A 22,572-nucleotide genomic window follows, 5' to 3' on the forward strand; every position below is an offset into this window, starting at 1 on the left:
GGCATTCCAATGACAATGACAACACAGAGTTTGTACTGCTGTGACTTTACAGATGGATAAATAAATTGTTATGAAATGAAATTAATAAAATTAACTTTCAGCTTGGCATCATTCACTGGTCTTAGTAAGACGTAACTGAATCTCAATGAAATAATCTGTAAAAACGTGACCTTCCACTCGATTGCAAATGCAAACTGAACATAAACCGCTCTGGAACAGGTTATACTGTTGATTAACTGTCAGTAATCATGGTGATCATGGTGAATAACAAATGTGACTTTAGAGAAAAATCTTTACTCTAATAAAAGGAAGATACAATTCTGTATAAATGTTAGATTTTTATGAGGTTACATGATTATGATTTTTAATTGTCATCAGTGCAAAATTCTGAATTTTGACCTGAGAGTTTCCAGTTTGCACTGTGGATTCTTCAGTCCAACAGACAGAATTTTCACTCCTGAATCCTGCAGGTCAGAGTTACTCAGGTCCAGCTCTCTCAGACTGAGAACTGAGGACAGATCTTTACAGCTTCTCTCTGAAAGGTTGCAGAGGCTCAATCTAAAAATTAAAACATAACCAAGAAAAGGACATTCTTTATAAAACCTCATCATTGTGCAGTTAGGGGCTATTACATTTAGGAACAGTTGACAATATATTTTTAATTAATCTCTTTTGTCAGATATCAAAAGTGGTAGAAATTTGACAGTTTACTTAAACTTAGAAATAGTGGGAAATCCTAAAAAATAACACCCTAAAAAAACTATAGTTAAACTCTATTGGCAATATTTGTTACAGTTAATTTTGTGTAATCTATTTTGTCTAAATGTATTCATTTTTTGCTGTGTGAATTCATTTAGGAAATTGAAAAAACTCTAAACAAAACCAAATCTCACATTAGAGTTTCCAGTGTACATTGTGGACTCTTCAGTTCTGCAGACAGAAGCTTCACTCCTGAATCTTTCAGGTCATTATTACTCAGGTCTACGTGTCTCAGACTACAGGACTGGGAGCTGAGAACTGAGGAAAGAGCTTCACAGCCTCTGTTTGAGAGGTTACAGCCACTCAGTCTGAAAAAAATTGTATTGTATGAAATCACTTTATACGTTGAATTAAGGTAAGAAAAAGTATGTCTGTGAAGGTTCTCAGTCATTCAGGTCATCGTAGTCAAAGGAGCTTGCAAAGAAAAGCGTCTGGACTTCTTTAAGTTACTTGAAGACGTTTCACCTCTCATCCGAGAGGCTTCTTCAGTTCTAAGGGCAAATGGTGGAGAGTCCCAGATATAACCCTAGTGGGGGGACACTCCCACTAGGGTTATATCTGGGACTCTCCACCATTTGCCCTTAGAACTGAAGAAGCCTCTCGGATGAGAGGTGAAACGTCTTCAAGTAACTTAAAGAAGTCCAGACGCTTTTCTTTGCAAGCTCCTTTGAGTAAGAAAAAGTAACATTTTCATGTCCAATATAATTTATGTAATATTAATAAATACTGTATATAAATAAATACATTTCAATAACAAAAATAAGCCACTTTATGTCCTCCCCCTTCATGTTTACTCTTGCTCAGAAAGATTTTAAGTGGACAGTTTCATGAAGGATGCTTCTTCAACTCTTCTCCTTTCTGGTGTAACGTTGTAAAAACAAACTGTTAACCTGTTAACACAAATTTCTAGCTGATGACTTGAAAGGCAATCTCAAAAAAAGATGACAGCAGGACATCCATGTGTGATAAGTATTACACTCACAATCCACTTGACATGGAACAGTCTTTCAAGCAACAACTGTATAAAAAAATTCATGACAGCCTCTCACTAAAACATGCATGGTACTTCTCTGCTACACTTTTTCAAAACCTGTATCCCAGCTATCCAAGGAGAAAAAGTGCAAAATCTCCCCTGATTCATATACAGAATAATAATTTGAAAGAAAAAAATACCTCAGAGTTTCCAGTGTACAATGTGGATGTTGCAGTTCTGCAGATAGAAACTTGACTCCTGGATCCTGCAGGTCATTATCACTCAGATCCAGCTCTCTTAGGCTAGACGATTGGGAGCTGAAAACTATGGACAGAGCTTCACAGCTTCTCTGTGAGAGGTTACAGCCACCCAGTCTGAAAAACAATTTGTACTAAGATGATCATTGTCAAATCTGCCAATGAAAAGTAATATTGTCTTGGTCCGGGGTCCTTAGAATGAGTCTTTTGTGTTTACTGTTCCTATTATTATCTTGTGTTCTAATTTATTCCGATTTTGGTATTTTGTTCAACTGTTTTTAGGGTTTTGGGTCTTAGTGTTTTGTTGTTCCTGCCTGTGTGCTTTCCCGGTGCTGCGTTCGTCTTCCTGAGTTTGATTGTCAAACAGTTTGTGATTTCCTGTTTTACTTTGAAGTTCTGTGTCTCGTCATGTCCATTAGGTTCACCTGTGTGTTCCTCCTGTGTGTCATTTCCTGATTACCTTGTTTCTGTACTTATAGTGTGCGTCTACCTCTTCTCCTCATGGGTTTGTCTGTGTAACTCTGTGTAATTTGGTAACCTCCATGTCTCTCTGCTTTCCATTCTACGCTCTTCATCCCCTGTGTCATTTCCATAGGTTTTTTTCCTTGCGTGTTATTCTGTGAGTTATGTTTCGGGGGTTTGTTTTTTATTAGCTTCTCCAGTTTAGGTTTATATTTGGTTCTGTCCTCGCCAGTCCCGTGTTTGTTGGTTATTCCCTACTGTAAATAAAAGCTCACTCATTATAGATGTTTTAAGGCTGTAAAACCACTACCTACACACTTTATACACTTTTCTCACACAGGCATGAACACTTTCAAACTTTTCTCTCTCAAGGTTCAAACCCACGTAGAAAAACAAGTCCAGTATTTTAAAATCAAACCAAAGCTTAAACGCTGTTTTCAGGTCCAGAACATGGGAACAGAGCAGATGCCAGAGAATTCAACATTAAGGAATCAATGATACGGAAGTAGAGGAAGCAAGAAGAATGAGTTGAGTAAAGTTTGACTTATCTGATTGTTTCATTTTGCTTAATGTGCCTTATAATCTGATGTGCATTATGGTCCACAAAATATAGTAACTTCTACCTTCCTTTAGCATGTCCAGAAGTCCAGCTTTTTGTGCGATGGTTAGCATCTTCCCCTGTAAAACTGCATGAAAAATTGCACAAGAAATCCAAGCAAAAGCAAGGACACGCAAGGTGAACTGCATTCTAGTGAGGGACCACTTCCCAGAAAGATAACTTCATTTTGATTGGCCAGTTTCAGGAAACATGCTGCTTCACCTCCTCTGTGTTCCGATGCAGAGGTTGTGAAAACAAACTGTAAACCTACTATAGACATAATTTCTAGCTGAGGACTGAAAATTTCAACAAAGATGATGCCAGGACATCATTTTATGGTAAATAATACATTCATAAACTGGTTAGTAGGGAACAGTCTTTTAAACAGTGACCATATAAAAGTAACTTTCAAAAGTTGTTTATTGTAGTTTCCCAATAAACCATGTCATTCCCTGTTCTGCTGTATTTTCTACCAACATTTAGCTAAGCTCTACAATATAAAATAGAAAAGAAAACAAGATATCACCTCAAAGTTTCTAGTTTACAATGTGGAATCTTCAGTTCAGCAGACAGAAGTGTCACTCCTGGATCCTTCAGGTCATTGTTACTTAGGTCCAGCTCTCTCAGACTAGAGGACTTGGAGCTGAGAACTGAGGAAAGAGCTTCACAGCTTCTCTCTGAGAGGTTACAACCACTAATTCTGAAAAACAATTTGTACTAAAATAAAAACAATTTATTTGTTGATTAAGACAACAAAAAGAAATATGTTGGTATGCAATATAATTCATTTAGCATAAATGATTAAATTATTTATTTATTTTTCAGTGAAATGTGGAATGCTCTTGGTAAAAGTAATTGTAACTCAATATGTAAATGATCGATTGTCAGACTGGGGTGGTGGTTCCCATGTTTAAGAAGGGGTTTGTGTTCCAACTATATGGGGATCACACTCCTCATGCTCCGTGGGATAGTCAATCCCAGGGAGACTTGAAAGGAGAGTCCATCTGTTAGGTGCTCTTAGGTGTGTAGTAAGTAAAAATGAAATAAAATCCATCCATCGATCCATCTTCATCCGCTTTATCCGGGGCCGGGTCGCAGGGGCAGCAGCCTTAGCAGAGAAGCCCAGACCTCCCTCTCCCAAGCCACCTCCTCCAGCTTATCCGGGGGAACACATAGGTGTTCCCAGGCCAGCTGAGAGATATAATCTCTCCAGCGTGTCCTGATTCTGCCCTGAAGCCTCCTCCGGTGGGACATGCCCAAAACACCTCACCCAGGAGGCGCCCAGGGGGCATCCTTGTCAGATGCCTGAACCAACTCAGCTTGCTCCTTTCGATGTGAAGGAGCAGCGGCTCTACTCTGAGCCCCACCCGGATAGCTGAACTTCTCACCCTATCTCTAAGGGAGAGGCAAGCCACCCTTCGGAGGAAGCTCGTTTCCACCGCTAGTATCCGTGATCTCGTTCTTTCGGTCACTACCCACAACTCATGGCCATAGGTGATGGTAGGGACGTAGATCGACCTGTAAATAGAGAGCTTCGCTTTTACACTCAAATCCCTCTTCACCACGATGGACCGGTGCAGTGTCCGCATCACTGCAGCCACAGCACCAAACCGTCAGTCAATCTCCGGCTCCCTTCTCCCATCACTCGCGAACAAGACCCCGAGATACTCGAACTCCTCCACTCGGGGCAGGAACTCATAATGACCTGGTGTGGGCACTCCACCCTTTTCCGGCTGAGAACCATGGCCTCAGATTTGGAGGTGCTGATCCTCATTCCCGCTGCTTTACACTCGGCTGCGAACCGTTCCAGTGCGAGCTCGAGGCCATCATGCAATGAAGGCAACAGAACCAAATCATCCGCAAAAAACGGATGAGTATTTCTAGAGTATTTAAAAGTAGAATGGGAGGGAGAGCCTTCAGTTTTCAGGCCCCTCTTCTGTGGAACCAGCTTCCAGTTTGGATTCGGGAGACAGACACTATCTCTACTTTTAAGATTAGGCTTAAAACTTTCCTTTTTGCTAAAGCGTATAGTTAGGGCTGGACCAGGTGACCCTGAATCCTCCCTTAGTTATGCTGCAATAGATGTAGGCTGCCGGGGGATTCCCATGATGCATTGAGTTTTTCCTTTCCAGTCACCTTTCTCACTCACTATGTGTTAATAGACCTCTCTGTATTGAATCATATCTGTTATTAATCTCTGTCTCTCTTCCACAGCATGTCTTTTATCCTGTCTTCCTTCTCTCACCCCAACCGGTCCCAGCAGATGGCCGCCCCTCCCTGAGCCTGGTTCTCCCGGAGGTTTCTTCCTGTTAAAAGGGAGTTTTTCCTTCCCACTGTCGCCAAAGTGCTTGCTCATAGGGGGTCATATGATTGTTGGGCTTTTCTCTGTATCTATGAAGCGCCTTGAGGCGACATTTGTTGTGATTTGGCGCTATATAAATAAAATTGAATTGAATTGAATTTGAAAGCAGAGATGAGATTCTGAGGCCACCGAAGTGAAAGCCCTTCGCCACTTGGCTGCGCCTAGAAATCCTGTCCATAAAAATTATAAACAGAATCGTGACAAAGGGCAGCCCTGGCGGAGCGAACCAAGCTCTTGAAACGGTTGTATAGGGATAGAATGGCCCGTAGCAATTGGCCAGACACCCCATACTCCCGCAACACCTCCCACAGGACACCCCGAGAGACACGGTCGAATGCCTTCTCCAAGTCCACAAAACACATGTAGACTGGTTGGGCAAACTCCCATGCACCCTCAAGTATCCTTGAGAGGATAAAGAGCTGGTCCAGTGTTCCGTGACCAGGACGAAAACCGCATTGTTCCTCCTGTATCCGAGGTTTGACTAGCGGATGAAGAGCGATTCAGAAGACCCTTATGAGAAAAACATCGAGGGAACAGTTTACCCTTCCCGGGATAGGGTTACCTGGGCCCTGCCCTGGAGCCAGGCCCGGGGAGGTTGCCCGAGGGCGAGCGTCTGGTGGCCGGGCCTTAGTCCATGGGGCCCGGCCGGGCACAGCCTGAAAAGGGGACATGGCCCATCCTCCCGCAGGCCCACCACCCACAGGAGGAGCCATAGAGGTTGGGTCCATTATGTGCCGGGCGGCAGCCAGGAGCGGAGGCCCTGGTGGACTGATCCCCGGCTGCCAAGACTGGCAATTGGTACATGGAATGTCACCTCTCTGGTGGGGAAGGAGCCTGAGTTAGTGCGTGAGTATGAGAAATACCGGCTAGATATAGTGGGGATCACCTCTACGCATGGCTTGGGCTCTGGAATCAGTCTCCTGGAGAGGGACTGGACTCTGTCTCAGGCTGGAGTTGCCCCTGGTGAGAGGCGGAGGGCTGGGGTTGGTATTTTAATATCCCTTCGGCTTGCTGCCAGTACGTTGGGGTTCTTCCTGGTGGATGAGAGGGTTTGTTCCCTGCGCCTTACGGTCAGGGAACGGGTCCTGACTGTCATCTGTGCTTATGCCCCGAGTGGCAGTTCAGAGTACCCAGCCTTCTTAGAGGCTCTGGGTAGGGTGCTGGAAGGTGCTTCACCTGGAGACTCTGTTGTCCTGCTGGGAGACTTCAATGATCACGTGGGTAACGACAGCGGGACCTGGAGGGGCGTGATTGGGAGTTACGGCCTCCCTGATAGGAACCCGAGTGGTGTTTTGTCATTGGACTTCTGTGCAAATCACAGTTTGGCCATAACGAACACCTTGTTCGAACATAAGAGTGTCTATAGGTGCACGTGGCACCAGGACGCTCTAGACCGCAGGTCAATGATCGATTTTGTAATCGTATCACCATATGTGCGACCTGCGACCATATTTTCTGGACACTCTGGTAAAGAGAGGGGCTGAGCTGTCAACTGATCACCACCTGGTATTGAGTTGGATCAGGTGGCGTGGGAGCACGCTGGACAGACCCGGTGCACCTAAACGTGTAGTGAGTAGGGATGGGTACCGGTGTCCGGTGCCACGATGGCACCGGTTCTGACATAAACGGTAGTAACCAGACCGAAAAGCAGCGCACATTTCGGTGCTTTATTTCGGTGCTTTTTTTTCCTGAACTGTGATACACTTTGAATTCTAGCCAATCATTTTACGTTTCCGAGGATAGTAGGCGGGTCCAGGTACGTACGTTCTTTTAGAGCAGAGCTACAGATTAAAAATTCCCAAGGCGAAGAGGTCAAAGTCTGGCTGTATTTCACAGCAAAATATGCAAACTCAGCAGCCTGCAACAAGTGCTTTAAGCTGATACTGTGATACTGTCAAAGGAAGTAACACCTCAAATCCGATGAAACACCTGGCGACGCATAGCGTTTTTTTTAAAAGCCGAAAAATGCGCCGTATTTGATAGCTTGCTGCAATACCTCACACCGAGCACATCTACTGCGGGTGTGGTGCCTGTTATCGGACCCGGAGTTTGCAACATCCAAAAACACCCAAAAACCCGAAGAGTAGAGTCCTGGCCCCTAGCCCTGCCAGTGTAACAGAAATGATGACGGATGATGATGGCAGCAGCAGCCGTTCTTCTCTGCGTGAGTAGCTTAATGTTGTTCGTGTGTAATTTACGTTGAGTAGGCTAACCACGTTATTACATTAATGCATGTAAGGTGAACTAGCAAACATCATAATAGCTACATGCAGCTGTCTTCTTGTTTGATGGCAGATGCTCCCTTCACCCTGGCCAAAAAGGCTAAAATGACCAAAGAAAAAGTGGAAAACAGTTAACCATGAGAGGTTTTTGGACAAAGTCTGTGTTTTTTCCATTGTTTAAGCACTGCTTCCAGCCAAGAGTGATACCATATATGCCCCATAGCTGCAGAAAAGGCTAACATTGTTATCTTTTTACAAAAAAACAGCTGAACATGAGAGGTTTTTGGACCAATTTTGTGTTCTCCATTCTTTAAGCACCGGTTCGAGCACCGTTTAAGCACTGGCACCGTTTCAAAAGTACCGGTTTGGCACCGGTATCGGATAAAACCTAAACGATACCCATCCCTAGTAGTGAGGGTGTGCTGGGAACATCTAGCAGAGGCCCCAGTCCGCGAGATCTTCAACACACACCTCCGGTAGAGCTTCAACAGCATTCCGAGGGAGACGGTGGACATTGACTCCAAATGGACCATGTTCAGCATCTCCATTGCCGAAGCTGCTGCATTGAGCTCCGGCCGCAAGGTGGTTGGTGCCTGCCGTAGTTTTAATACCCGAACCAAAGAGGTGAAGGGAGCCACCAGGCTTAAGAAGCAGTCCTATAGGGCTTGGTTAGCCTGTGGGACTCCAGAGGCAGCTGACAGGTATCAACAGTCCAAGCGAAATGCGGCTCGGGCAGTGGCTGAAGCAAAAACTGAAGCATGGCCTCTCCAAAAGGAGATTGGAGAGGCCATGGAAAAAGACCTTCAGACTACCTCGAAGAGATTCTGGCAAACTGTCAGGCGTCTCAGGAGGGGAAAAAGTGGTGCTCTACCTGCACTGTGTATAGTGCTGGTGAAGCGCTGCTGACTTCGACTGAGAAGATTGTCAGGCAGTGGAAGGAATACTTCGAGGACCTCCTTAATCCCACTGACACGTCTTCTGAGGAGGAAGCAGAGTCTTCGGATGAGGGGAATGACCCGCCAATTTCCGGAGGCGAGGTCACTGAGGCAGTTAAACAACTCCTTGGTGGCAGATCCCCTGGTGTTGATGAGGTCCGCCCCGAGTTCCTGAAGGCTCTGGACGTTGTAGGGCTGTCCTGGTTGACACGCCTCTGCAATGTTGCGTGGAGATCAGGGGCAGTACCCCTGGACTGGCAGACCAGGGTGGTGGTCCCCATCTTTAAGAAGGGGGACCGAAAGGTATATTCCAACTCCAGGGGGATCACACTCCTCAGCCTCCCTGGGAAAGTCTATGCCAGGGTGCTGGAAAGGAGAGTTCGTCCGCTAATAAAATAACATAAACAATAAAAACAAAGTGAATCAAATAGACCAATAGGGCAAGGCCGGGATGGTCCATTTGGTAAAGTAAATCCAATGGGCTTCTTTCTTGGCTTTTCGACAATAATTCTGATGGCAAAAGAACCAAACGGGACAGTCAGAAAAAAAAATCCATCTGTTAGTTGAACCTCCGAGACAGGCATTCATTCCACCATGTCACTCGGAGTGTCCTGTGGACAGTGCTCCGGGAGTATTGGGTGTCTGGCCCATTGCTAGGGGCAATTCGATCTTCATACAACTGTTGCAAGAGCTTGGCCTGCATACCCCACAATAAGTCGGACTCATTCCCGGTGGGTGAGGGACTCCAGACAGAATTTCTAGGCATAGCCAAGTAGCAGAAGGCTTTCACAGTGGTCTCTGGTTTTTGCAGATGATGTGGTTTTGTTGGCTTCATCGGGTGATGGCATCCGGCTAACATGGAGTGGTTTGCAGCTGAGTGTGAAACTGTGGGAATGAGAATCAGCACCTCCACATCTGAGGCCATGTTCCTCAACTGGAAAAGGGTGGGGTGCTCATTTCGGGTCAAGGAAGAGTTACTACTCCTAGTAGAGGAGATTACGTGGGGTCTAGGCTGCATGAGCAGAATAAGATGGATGGGTGGATGGAAATGGAAACCAATGATGATTCAGTAGATTTAGTGGTATTACCTAATCACCTGCTGGCACAGGCATAAAGTACTTGGACACTTTCCTTAGTCCTAATTATTTATCACAATCAGGACCTTGATTCCAGTCCCTTTGTTTGGCCTCTATCTAAAGAAGCTCTTTTATTTTGATTGGCCAATGGAAGCATGCTGCTCAATCTCTGTCTTCTGATATAGAAATTGTGAAAACAAGCTATAAATTTACTGTAAACATGATTTCTTACTGATGATTTGAAACATAATCTCAACAGAGATGAAAACAGGACATCCCTCTGTGGTAAATATTACATTAATAATCAGTGAAATAGTCTTTCAAAGAATGAAATAACACAGACTCCTTATTAAAATGTGTTATTTATGGCAGATTCCCAGTAAAACAGGCTTCTTACACCTTTGCTGCAATTTCTGACAATTTTTAAACCACGTATGCAAAAGGAAGAAAAAAAGGCAAACAAAAAACAAAAAAGAACACCTCAGAGTTTCCAGTGTACAATGTGGAATCTTCAGTTCTGCAGCTAGAAGCTTCACTCCTGGATCCTTCAGGTTATTGTTACTCAGGTCCAGCTCTCTCAGACTTGATGACTGGGAGCTGAGAACTGAAGAAAGAGCTTCACAGCTTCTGTCTGAGAGGTTACAGCCACCTAGTCTAAGAAACATTTTTTTTTTCACTCTCAGATGAAATCACTTTATATGTTGAACCAAGAAAATGAAAAATATGTTGGCGCAATATATTTAACATAAGTAAATATATTAAAATTAAAATCTTTTTAAAAAGTAATAAAAATGTGGAATTAGCTTGGGAAAAATAATTATTCCTCTATATCTAAATGGAAATCTGCAAGCAATATGAAGCATGCTCCTCCTCTTCTATTGTCTTCTCTTCTATCTATTATTAAGTTGTGAAAACAAACTTTAAAGCTGGTATAAATATTATTTCTAGCTGATAATTGGAAAAGTAATCTAAACAATGATGAGAGCATGACATCCCTGTGTGATTAATAACGTATTCACAATCTGCTTGGTGTGAAACAATTTTTCAAACATTGACTATATAAGAGAATGTCCCTATTAAAATTCTAGTTTATGGCAGCGTTCCAATATACATGTTTTGTAATACTTGTAGTTTCTGCCAACTTTTAGCCCAGCTATACAAAAGAAAAAAGAAAAGAAAACAAGATCTCACCTCAGAGTTTTTAGTGTACAGTGTGGACACTGCAGTTCTGCAGACAGAAGAATCACTCCTGAATCCTTCAGTTCATTGTTACTCAGGTCCAGATCTCTTAGACTAGATGCCTGGGAACTGAATACTGAGGACAGAGCTTCACAGCTTCTCTCTGAGAGGTTACAGCCACTCAGTCTGAAAAACAATTTGTACTGAGATGAAATCATTTCATACGCTGAACCAACAGAAAAAGAAATATGTTGGTGGCCAATAGTATGGAATTAACATTAATCTAAACAATGATGACAGCATGACATCCCTGTGTGGCAAACATTAATCTCATAATCTGCTTGGTGTAGAACAGTTTCTCAAACATTAAACATATAACTCAGAGTCCCTGTTAAAAGGTGAATATGATATCTTCCCACACAACTTTTAGCCCAGCTGTCAAACACCAAAATTACAATGTAAAAAAATTGCCACCTGAGAGTTTCCAGTGTACAACTTGAACTCTCCCGTTTTGCCGACAGAAGCATCACCCCTGAATCCTTCAGGTCATTATTACTCAAGTCTAGCTCTCTCAGACTAGAGGACTGGGAGCTTAGAACTGAGGACAGAGCTTCACAGCTTCTCTCTGACAGGTTACAGTCACTCAGTCTGAAAAACAATTTGTAATGAAATAAAATTAAATATTGAACCAAGAACACAAAAATAACTATTCTGATATTCAATATAATTAATTTAACATAAATAAAATATAAATACACACTGCAATTTCCATCTAGAAAAAAAACAATAAAACATATAGAATCTACTTGGTAAAAATAATTATACTTCTATTTTTAAATTACAAAAAAAGAAAGGAGTTGGTAGCTTAGTGTTAGTAGCTGTGTACACCGTGGCAATGATACAAATTACTCTCTGTCACTTTCAAATTTTCTGATATGACATGAAAATAAGATGACAACAGGGAAAAAGGGTGTTTATGGCAGCTTCTTTGTACTGCTCGGTTGCAGTATTTTATAATTTTTAGTGTAGCTGTCATAAAAAAATAAAAAGTATAGAATAGTGGTCATTTAAAAGACCATTTAAAGAACAAGATTTTTCTCTAAATTGTATGATACTATGGCAGGCATAAAAGACTAAAAACAGGCACTGCACTGATGGTTAGTTACAAACCAAACTATGATTACGACATGAGAAGATGACATCAGAAGTGCTGTGAAGATGAATTTTCACCCTCCTAATTCCTTAGGGTTTTTTTGTTTCTGTTTTCACATATTTGTTAAATACTTTTTGTGGGTAAAGACACTGAACTCAATTTTCCAAATAGTGTTGTGTGAGGTAATTACCAAAATTCCTTCATGGCGATGTGAAAGACTTGCAAGACTTGTAAATTATGAATTACAGTTCTTGTAGCAGTTTATTAGGCTTAGAAGAAAGTACTTATTATATGAAACCATTGTATCTATACTGTTACATAGTATGCGTAACAACAAGGACTCAGTAGTGATCACAATATAGCTTAGCAAGTTTAGCTTCCTCAAAGACATAACAAACATAACAGAGAAAATAACTTGTTTCTAGACAAATCTCTGTAATAGAAATGCACTAAATAAAATTGTAAACATGTTGTTTCATTAATACTCCTAAGCAATAAATGTCCAAGGCAGAAATGTTTTAAGAGGCATCTAAGCCAACGAACAGGCTAACATGCAGCCAGCTTCCCGTTTCCTCCATGCACAGGAACATAAAAAAAAGTAATCACACAATGACCACCAGAGGGTGCTGAAGAGAAATAACCTATGTATTGCATTAGAAATGAAGACTGAAAGAATTCAGCTTTGAGGTAAAATCGAGAGTGAAAAACTCTTGCAGGTTACTCAAACCTGCAAGAGTTTCCTGAAGGATCAGACCTGTGATGCAGTGAATTTAGTTGAGAAGTTTCTAATAACATAAAACTGGATTATTCCATGTGCTTTTGGAATCAAACAAACGTGCCATAGACTTAATATTTAAGGCCCACAATAACCATATGTTGGTTATGCCCCCGGACCAGATGGTGTCTCACCCTCCTGCCTCAAAACCTGTGCTGAACAGCTGGCTCCCATCTTTACTCGCATCTTCAACAGATCCCTGGAGCTTTGTGAAGTTCCCTCCTTCAAACGCTCACCATCATCCCTGTTCCCAAGAAACCCACCATCACAGGACTGAATGACTACAGCCCTGTCGCCTTGACGTCTGTGGTCATGAAATCCTTCAAACAACTGGTCTTAGCCCATCTGAAAGACATTGCAGACCACCAGCTGGACCCTCTGCAGTTTGCCTACCGGGCAAACAGGTCGGTGGATGAAGCAGTGAACATGGGGCTGCATTACATCCTGCAATACCTCGACTGCCCGGGAACTTTTGCCAGGGTCCTGTTTGTGGACTTTAGTTTGGCTTTTAACACCTTTGTGCCTGACCTTCTCTCCTCCAAACTCTCCCAGCTCAGCGTGTCACCAGCTACCTGTCAGTGGATCACCAGCTTCCTGACAGATAGAAAGCAACAAGTGAGGCTGGGGGAGATCACCTCTGAAACTCTGTCCCTCAGTATTGGTGCCCCTCAAGGATGTGTCCTCTCACCACTACTGTTCTCCCTCTACACTAACAACTGCACCCCCAAGAACTCGGCTCTTAAAGTTTGCAGATGACACCACTGTCATTGGACTCATCAAGGATGGTGATGAGTCTGCATACCGGCAGGATGTCGAGCGGCTGGTACTCTGGTGCAGTCAGCACAATCTGGAGCTGAACACTCTTAAAACTGTAGAGATGACAGTGGACTTCAGGAGACATCCCTCAACTCTGCTCCCCCTCACCATATCAGACAGCCCTGTGTCAACTGTGAAGATCTTCAAGTTCCTGGGTACAACCATCTCCCAGGACCTGAAGTGGGGGACCAACATCAACTCCATCCTCAAAAAGACCCAGCAGAGGATCTGCTTCCTGAGACAACTGGGGAAGTACAGTCTTCCACAGGAGCTGCTGATCCAGTTCTACACTGCAGTCATTGAGTCTGTCCTGTGCTCCTCCATCACAGTCTGATATGGTGCAGCCACTAAACAGGACAGGAGCAGAGTGCAGCGGACTGTACGGGCAGCAGAAAGGATCATCGGCGCCCCCCTGCCCTCCATCCAGGATCTGTACCTCTTAAGAAGCAGGAAACGGGCAGGGAAAATCATCACAGACCCCTCACACCCTGGACACAGACTTTTTGATCTGCTGCCCTCTGGCAGACAGTACAGAAGCCTGCAGACCAGGACCACCCAACACAGGAACAGTTTCTTTCCCCTCGCCATCTCCCTTCTAAACTGCACCTTATGTACATTCTGTAGTATTCATTCCACCCCATTTCATTTCTCTATTTTATGTATATAAGTTTAGACTAGTTAGTTGGTTTACACAGCTGTGTGTATGTATGTGTATGCATGTGTAATGTGTATATATAGACACGTGTGTGTGTGTGTGTGTGTGTGTGTGTGTGTGTGTGTGTGTGTGTGTGATTTACATTGCTGTGCTTGAGAGCCTCCATCTACCGGAACCAAATCCCTTGTATGTACTTGGCCAATAAACACGATTTTGATGGATGGTTTATTGATAAGTGTTATAGGCAAAAAGATTTTGGAAACACTGCCCATGTCTGCAGCTATGAAACACTAAAACTATCACATGATTGATGACAAGTACTGATAGACATTTCATTTAGTAGAATTAATATCAATATTGTGTGCTGGGCAGCCGCAAGCAGTGGATGCCTGGCGGACCGATCCCCTGCTGCCAAGACTGGCAATTGGGACATGGAATGTGACCTTTTTGGTGTGCAAGGAGCCAGAGTTAATGGGTGGGGTTGAGAGGTACCAGCTAGATATAGTGGGGTTAACCTCAACACATGGCTTGGGCTCTGAGAACCAGTCTTCTTGAGAGGGGCTGGACTCTTTCTCTGTCTGGAGTTGCCCCTGGTGAGAGGTGGTGTGCTAGGGTGGGTATCCTAGTATCCTCTCAGCTTGCTGCCTGTACATTGGGGATTCTCCCATTGAACAACAGGGTTTGTTCCCTGTGCCTTAGGGTCGAGGAACGGGTCTTGCACTTATGTGCCAAATGGCCTGGAGGGTGCTCTGCCTGGGCACTCTCTTGCCTCCTAGCTCTGAACTCAAGCTGTTTTGTTGTGGACTTCTGTGGAAACCACAGTTTGGCCATAACAAAAACCACGTTTGAACATAAGAGTGTCTGTAAGTGCATGTGGCTGATGATTGATTTGTAAACATATCAACAGACATGCGGCCATATGTTCTGAACACTTGTGTAGGGCTGAGCTGTAAACCGATGATGACCTTGTGGGGAGTTGAATAAGCTGGCGGAGGAAGACACTCGACAGACCTGGTGTGCCGTCAACAGGATTCCGAGGCTTAAACCACAGCATTGAGCTTCTGAGCACTGAGCTGAGGTGGTTCGTGCTTGTTGTTGTGGTTATGGCTGAACCAAATGGTGGACACCAGACTTGAAGGGAGCCACCAGACTGAAGAAGGAGTTCTATTGGGCTTGGTTAGCCTGTGGGACTTCGGAGGCAGCTGATGGGTACAAACAGGCCAAGCAGAACACAGCTTGGGCAGTGGTTGAAGCAAACTCTTGGGACTGCCTCGAAGAGATTCTGGCAAACCATCAGGTGAGTCAGTGCTCCACTTGCACTATACACAGTGCAGATGGAGCACTTCTGACTTCGACTGAGAAAACTGTCATCCGATGGAAGAAATTCTTCTTAATCCCACGATAGAATAATTATAAAATGCTGATTATGACCACAATTTACTTACTGAGCTTTGTTGGAGGCTTTGACCACTGGGAGCAACCTCAGAAGAGCCTCTTCTGACGCAGAGTATTTCTTCAGGTCAAACACATCCAGATCTTTTTCTGATGAAAGTAAGATGAAGACCAGAGCTGACCACTGAGCTGGAGACAGTTTACCTGTGGAGAGATTTCCTGATCTCAGGGACTGTTGGATCTCCTCCACTAGAGAACGATCATTCAGCTCATTCAGACAGTGGAGCAGATTGATGTTTTTCTCTGCAGACAGATTCTCACTGAGTTGCTTCCTGATGTAGTGGCCTGTCTCTTGATTGATCTGTGCGCTACTTCCTGTTTGCTTCAGCAGACCTCGTAGGAGAGTCTGATTGGGCTGCAGTGAAAGGCCCAGGAGGAAGCGGAGGAACAAGTCCAGGTGTCCATTTGGACTCTGTAAGGCCTTGTTCACAGCACCCTGGTGAAGAGATTGTAGGTTTGGTTTGCCAAAGAATTTAGACCACATGGAGATTGTTTGTTTTTCTTCCAGCAGATTGAGTCCAGAGTTGATGAAGGTCAGATGGACATGAAGAGCAGCCAGAAACTCCTGAACACTCAGATGGATGAAGCAGAACACCTTGTTCTGGTACAGTCCTCTCTCCTCTTTAAAGATCTGTGTGAACACTCCTGAGTACACTGAGGCTGCTCTGATATCGATGCCACACTCTGTCAGGTCTGATTCATAGAAGATCAGGTTTCCTTTCTGCAGCTGATAAAAAGCCAGTTTTCCCAGAGACTCAATCATCTTCCTGCTCTCTGGACTCCAGTGTGGATCTGTCTCAGCTCCTCCATCATACTTGACCTTCTTCACTTTGGCCTGAACCACCAGGAAGTGGATGTACATCTCACTCAGGGTCTTGGGCAGCTGTCCTCCCTCTCTGGTTCCCACATCCTCCAGAACTGTAGCAGTGATCCAGCAGAAGACTGGGATGTGGCACATGATGTGGAGGCTTCGTGATGTCTTGATGTGGCATAAGATCCTGCTGGCCTGCTCCTCATCTTTGGATCTCTTCCGGAAGTACTCCTCTTTCTGTGCATCAGTGAACCCTCTGATCTCTGTCACCATGGCAACTAATTCAGCAGGGATCTGATTGGCTGCTGCAGGTCGTGTGGTTATCCAGAGGCGAGCAGAGGGAAGCAGGTTCCCTCTGATGAGATTTGTCAGCAGCACATCTACTGAGGTGGCCTTTCTAGGGTCAGTTTGGATTATAGTTTTGTGGAAGTCCAGAGGAAGTCGACACTCATCCAGACCATCAAAGATGAACACTACTTGGAAGTCTTCAAAACTGCAGATTCCTGCTTCTTTGGTTTCAGTAAAGAAGTGATGAACAAGTTCCACCAAGCTGAACTTTTCCTCTTTCAACACATTCAGCTCTCTGAAAGTGAATGGAAATATGAAATTGATGTCCTGGTTGGCTTTGTCTTCAGCCCAGTCCAGGGTGTATTTCTGTGTTAAGACTGTTTTCCCAATGCCAGCCACTCCCTTTGTCAGCACTGTTCTGATTGGTTCATCTCTTCCAGATGAGTCTTCAAAGATGTCTTCTTGTCTGATTGTTGTTTCTGGTCTGTCTGGTTTCCTGGATGATGTTTCAATCTGTGTGACCTCATGTTCATCATTGACCTCTGCAGTCCCTCCCTCTGTGATGTAGAGCTCTGTGTAGATCTGATTCAGAAGGGTTGGGTTGCCTGCTTTAGGAATCCCCTCAAACACACACTGGAACTTCTTCTTCAAGGCAGACTTGAGATGACATTGAAAAGCTCCAATAAGAGTCCCTACAGGGAAAAAAAAGAGAGACGATGATAAATAATTTATTAAGTGCAAATATATTGTTTCTCTTGAGAAATTAGTATCAGCACAGGAATGGCTTATTTAAAGGGTTTCAGTCAGGTTTCAGAGCTCATCACAGCACACAAATAGCTATTAGGTTACAAATGATCCTCTTATGGCCTGAAAGTAGACTCATCTCTGTACTTTTCTTGCAAGACCTCAGTTTAGCGTTTGATACTGTTGACCATAGTATTCCATCAGAGAGATTAGAGCATGCTGTAGGTATTACAGGTACTGCACTGCACTGGTTTGTATCTATCTAACAGACTCCAGTTTTTTTCATTAAAATCGAGAGTACTGTTGACACACTAAAGTTAATTATGGAGTTTCACATACTTCAGGGTTAGGACCAGTTCTGTTTACATTATACACACTTCCCTTATCTTCAGACATAGCATACATTTTAATAGACGAATTAGTTAAATGGCACGGATGTCTTAAAGATTTAAAGAGCTCCATGTTCTCTAACTTTTTACTTCTAAATTCAGATCAAACTGAGGTTATTGTACTCGGCCCTGAAAATCTTAAAAATATGGTATCTAACCAGATTCTTACACTGGGTGGCATTACCTTGGTCCGTAATAACACTGTGAGGAACCTTGGAATCATTTTTGACCAGGACATGTCCTTCAATACACATATTAAATAAATATGTAGGACTGCTTTCTTCCATTTGCGCAATATCTCTAATATTAGAAATATCCTGTCTCAGAGTGACGCTGAAAAACTAGTTCATGCATTTTTTACATCTAGGCTGGACTACTGTAATTCATTATTATCAGGATCTCCAAAAAACTCCCTGAAAAGCCTTTAGTTGATCCAAAATGGTGCAGCAAGAGAACTGTCAGGGACCAGAAAGACATAACATATTTCTTTTATATTGGCTTCCCTTCATTGGCTCCCTGTTAAATCCAGAATTGAATTCAAAATCCTGTTCCTCACATACAATGTCTTAAATAGTCAGGCCCTATCTTATCTTAATTACCTTGTAGTACAATTAGAGCGCGTCACTCTCACACTGCAGGTTTACTTATTGTTCCTAGAATATTTAAAAGTAGAATGGGAGGGAGAGCCTTCAGTTTTCAGGCCCCTCTTCTGTGGAATCGGCTTTCAGTTTGGATTCGGGAGACAGACATTATCTCTGCTTTTAAGATTAAGCTTTAAACTTTCCTTTTGGCTAAAGCTTATAGTTAGGGCTGGATCAATTGACCCTGAATCCTCCCTTAGTTATGCTGCAATAGGTGTAAGCTGCCTGGGGATTCCCATGATGCAGTGACTGTTTCTTGTTCAGTTACATTTCAAACTCACTATGTGTTAATAGACCTCTTTGCATTGAGTAATACTTGTTATTAATGTCTGGCTCTCTTCCACAGCATGTCTTTTATCCTGTCTTTCTCCTCTCACCCCAACCGGTAGCAGCAGATGCACCCCACCACCCATTGTCCTATTTTCTACACTTCCTGATGGGAGGAGACAATAGAACATAAATGTAACTGCTGTGCAAGAATACTTCAGATTAGCCTTTAGAATAAGACTGCATAGGATGCAGTGTGATCTCAAGATGTGCATCTGTAATGGTATTTAGGAATAAAGTGTATGGAACTAGCCTAAATCTTTAGAGAAAACCTCCTACTTCTCTGTAGATGGTTAGCCAGGTCCTCCTGCTTCATTTTCTTCAGGAAATCCAGTGTGATCTTCAGAAATGACTCTGTGATGATATTTTTCTCCTCATCATCCTTCCTCTGAATTGCTAAGTATTCTGCATAATCCGGACTCAGAACCTTCTGGATCTTCTTCAGCTCGTTCTTCACAAAAGTGATGATGTTGTTCTCCAGCACCTGGAACACAATTATGAATGACCAAATCAGACTGAAATCACAGAGCCAAAAATCAGATCCATGTTGGACCCACTGACAATCCACTTTCTACAAAGAGCAGCATAAAGATGACTGTGAGCAGAATAGATGTAAAATTATGGTTTAGAAATGGTGGCACATGCACTTGCAATGACTCAGCACTTCTATTGCACTTCTTCCATCTATTCAGTCAGTTCTATTGGCTTTCTTTTTTATTAAAAGTCATGTATACACAGATATACACAAAATATAATCATCATGCTCTCTCATTGTCATTGGTTACACCATTTGAGTCTCCATGCGTTAATATCCCAATGAGCAGGTGACAGGGGCAATGTAGCGAGAGGAGCCAGAAGTGAGCCTGGGAATGGAAGCTTGGCTAGGAAGAAACCCACAGAAGCCCATACTGCCAAGCCTCGATGTCACAAATGCACATTTTATCTCACCATGAAGACTGAACTTACTGGAACTTACTATATCCATGCAGAAAAACATCAAGGACTGTTGTGTGGTATTCACCGAGACTCGACTTAACCCAAGTAAACCAACAGAGGCTATTAAGTTAGCAGGCTGCTTACTACATCAAGTGGACAGGACGACAGAGTTGTATGACTGGTGCAAAAATAACTGACACCTACTATGTCTGGAGGATATTTGAACATAGCCAATTAAAAGAGTGTCCTACTCGAATTTGATCGACCTTTCCTCTGCCCCACTAGGGGAAACAGGACACTTGATCATGTTTGAAGGATTATTCAATTTGTACAAATATAACATAATGCAAGCTTCATCTTTGTTCCCTTCTGCCTTCTGTTTTTTTTTTTTTCATTCATTCATTCATTGTTGTTTTCTTCTCGTGGGTTCAAGACTTCTGTTAGGAGTAAAATGATTAAATAAAAAGATTTTTATGAATTTTCATGAACACATAATAGTGAGCAATGTGTTCATTAAGAGTTGGCACTTCATGTTTTCAGGACTAAAAGCTTCATACAGCGCGATGACTGACTTGAATTATTGTGACTGACATAGCAGTGCTGAGAGTTTTGCAACATACTTGCATATCATAATTATCAGTCAGGATGAAATTTTGTCGGCGAAGTGAGTCCGAACAGAATGTCCTGATAATAAATAGAATCAGTAGGATAATACTAATAATCAAGGTTAGGCAGGGAGGTGTTTTCTCTTCTCTGTCATTTTCCAGGAAAGGAGCAGATGCCGCAATGCAAAGAAGACTCGTAGGAAAACAGCAGGACTGCCATGTCATTTCTGGAAGAAGATAGTCAAAATAGTAATTGTTATTGTTGTGGTATAAAATTGTATGGCCCAATCCAGGTTTTTGTGAAGACAGACGGCTGATTTCACAACGAGGTCCAGCACTTTAAACTTGCAATTTTGACTTCTAAAGTAAATTAAATCTTTTAAAAGACAGACATTCTCCTGATGGTGGTTTGAAGTGGACGCAGGTGTATGAATGATCATGCTCTGACATGAAGGCCTGGTACAGTCGTGGCCAAAAGTTTTGAGAATGACACAAATATTAGTTTTCACAAAGTTTGCTTCTAAACCGCTTTTAGATCTTTGTTTCAGTTTTTTCTGTGATGTACTGAAATATAATTACAAGCACTTCATATGTTTCAAATTCTTTTATCGATAATTATATGGCATTTATGCAAAGAGTCTGTATTTGCAGTGTTGGCCCTTATTTTTCAGGACCTCTGCAATTCGACTGGGCATGCTCTCAATCAGTTTCTGGGCCAAATCCTGACTGTTTGTCCACCCACCTCTTAAGGATTGACAACAAGTTCTCAATGGGATTAAGATCTGGGGAGTTTCCAGGCCATGGACCCAAAATTTCAACGTTATGGTCCCCGAGCCACTTAGTTATCACTTTTGCCTTATGGCACGGTGCTCCATCTGTTACGGCCGTGGCCATAAGAACACTGTGTGGGCTGTTTTGTTCTGTGTCTCTTTACCGTGCTTAAGACTCTTTGCAGGTCCCTCCCCTAATGAAGAGTAGTGAGCAGCTGATTGGACCATAGAACACGTGGCCGCGTTCAAAAAGCCGCTCTGACAGCTCCCGCCGGAGACAGAGAGAGAGTGGAGCGAGCGAGCGAGTAGTTTGACAGCCGACGCGGTCCTGACCCTGGTTTCCAGCCTATATGCTTTTGCTGTGTATTTGTGTGAGTGTGATCTGTGAGAGCCACTCCTGCTGTATTAACTTAGTGCTTAGGCACCCTTAGGCTGAAGCGGAACGGGTGAGCCGCCTTTTTCTTTGGGACAGTTTTCTCCTGTTTTCCGGGTTAGGGAGCGAGGGTTAGTATTATCATTTGTTTGTTCTGTTTCTTTCTTAGGGTTTAGTTAGTTTTCTCTGGTGGGACTTAGTTGGTTTTGTTTATTATTTTGGCCTGGGTTCACCCTGAAGCTATGCTTCATTACCTTCAATAAAATCATCTTTTTTTACTCACAACTGGTTCTGGATGTTTGGCTTGGGAACCAGGGCGGGGATTTGTCTCTCTCTCCTCCGACCTTATGTGCGTCTCTACACGCCTAGACTAGGGGCGTAACATAAATGGGGGCTCGTCCCTTTTCGTTTGTGTGATTGGTTCGTTTCCTTTTTGCGTTTGCGGTGGGGGGGGAAACGTCGTGGAGGGTGTGGGAGGACCGAGAGTTTTGTTCGTCTGTGCGGTAGGCGCGAGTTTTGCGGCTCTGGAGTGCGCGGATGCGGTTAGTTGTCTGCAGAGTTGTGTTTTTCTTTGTTGCTTTGCTCGTGATGTCGTTTGACATGGATGATTTTGCGCAACAGCCCTCCATTGAAAAGTTGGAGCGGTGCACAAAAGCAGATTTGTTAGTGGCTAATTTATTCAATGTGGATGTTCCGTTGTATTCTAAGAAGGCGGAAATTAAACAATGTTCGATAGAGAAACTGGTGGACAGGGGAGTGTTTGGGAGGCAGAAAAGCTCGCCGAGTGGGTCTGGGAGTTTGGAGACAGTGGGGGCGGTGGGGGCGGAAGCTGCTGGGGCCGTCCCGAAACCTTCCAAGGGGCAGATGACGTCGGGGCCGGAAGCTCCTGTCGCCGTTCAATCTCCTAAATTTGACCCAACTGGCCAGGTTGCGGCGGGTTTGGTGACAGAAGATCTCAAGCTTGCCCTTCGCTTGAAGGAGGTGGAGCTGGAGGCTAAGGCTAAGGAAGTCGAG

At 43.5% G+C, this 22,572-nt stretch overlaps 1 protein-coding gene across 1 annotated transcript in view; it reads right to left on the minus strand.

Moving 5' to 3' along the window:
- LOC118456069 (uncharacterized) overlaps positions 1-22,572 on the minus strand; it is a 71,766-nt gene that overhangs the window by 5,335 nt on the left and 43,859 nt on the right. The window contains exons 5-13 of the mRNA XM_087837552.1: positions 19,154-19,358; positions 15,668-17,465; positions 11,298-11,471; positions 10,836-11,009; positions 10,125-10,298; positions 3,576-3,749; positions 1,933-2,106; positions 894-1,067; positions 400-558 (exon numbers count right to left, since the gene is read on the minus strand). Coding sequence (XP_087693678.1) covers positions 400-558; positions 894-1,067; positions 1,933-2,106; positions 3,576-3,749; positions 10,125-10,298; positions 10,836-11,009; positions 11,298-11,471; positions 15,668-17,465; positions 19,154-19,358 — 3,206 coding nt within the window. The remainder of the gene's footprint in view (positions 1-399; positions 559-893; positions 1,068-1,932; positions 2,107-3,575; positions 3,750-10,124; positions 10,299-10,835; positions 11,010-11,297; positions 11,472-15,667; positions 17,466-19,153; positions 19,359-22,572) is intronic.

Source organism: Neolamprologus brichardi, unplaced genomic scaffold (assembly GCF_056152115.1).
Source record: "Neolamprologus brichardi isolate AB-2024 unplaced genomic scaffold, ASM5615211v1 NODE_ptg000036l+_length_2141236_cov_1, whole genome shotgun sequence".
Classification (NCBI taxonomy): domain Eukaryota; kingdom Metazoa; phylum Chordata; class Actinopteri; order Cichliformes; family Cichlidae; genus Neolamprologus; species Neolamprologus brichardi.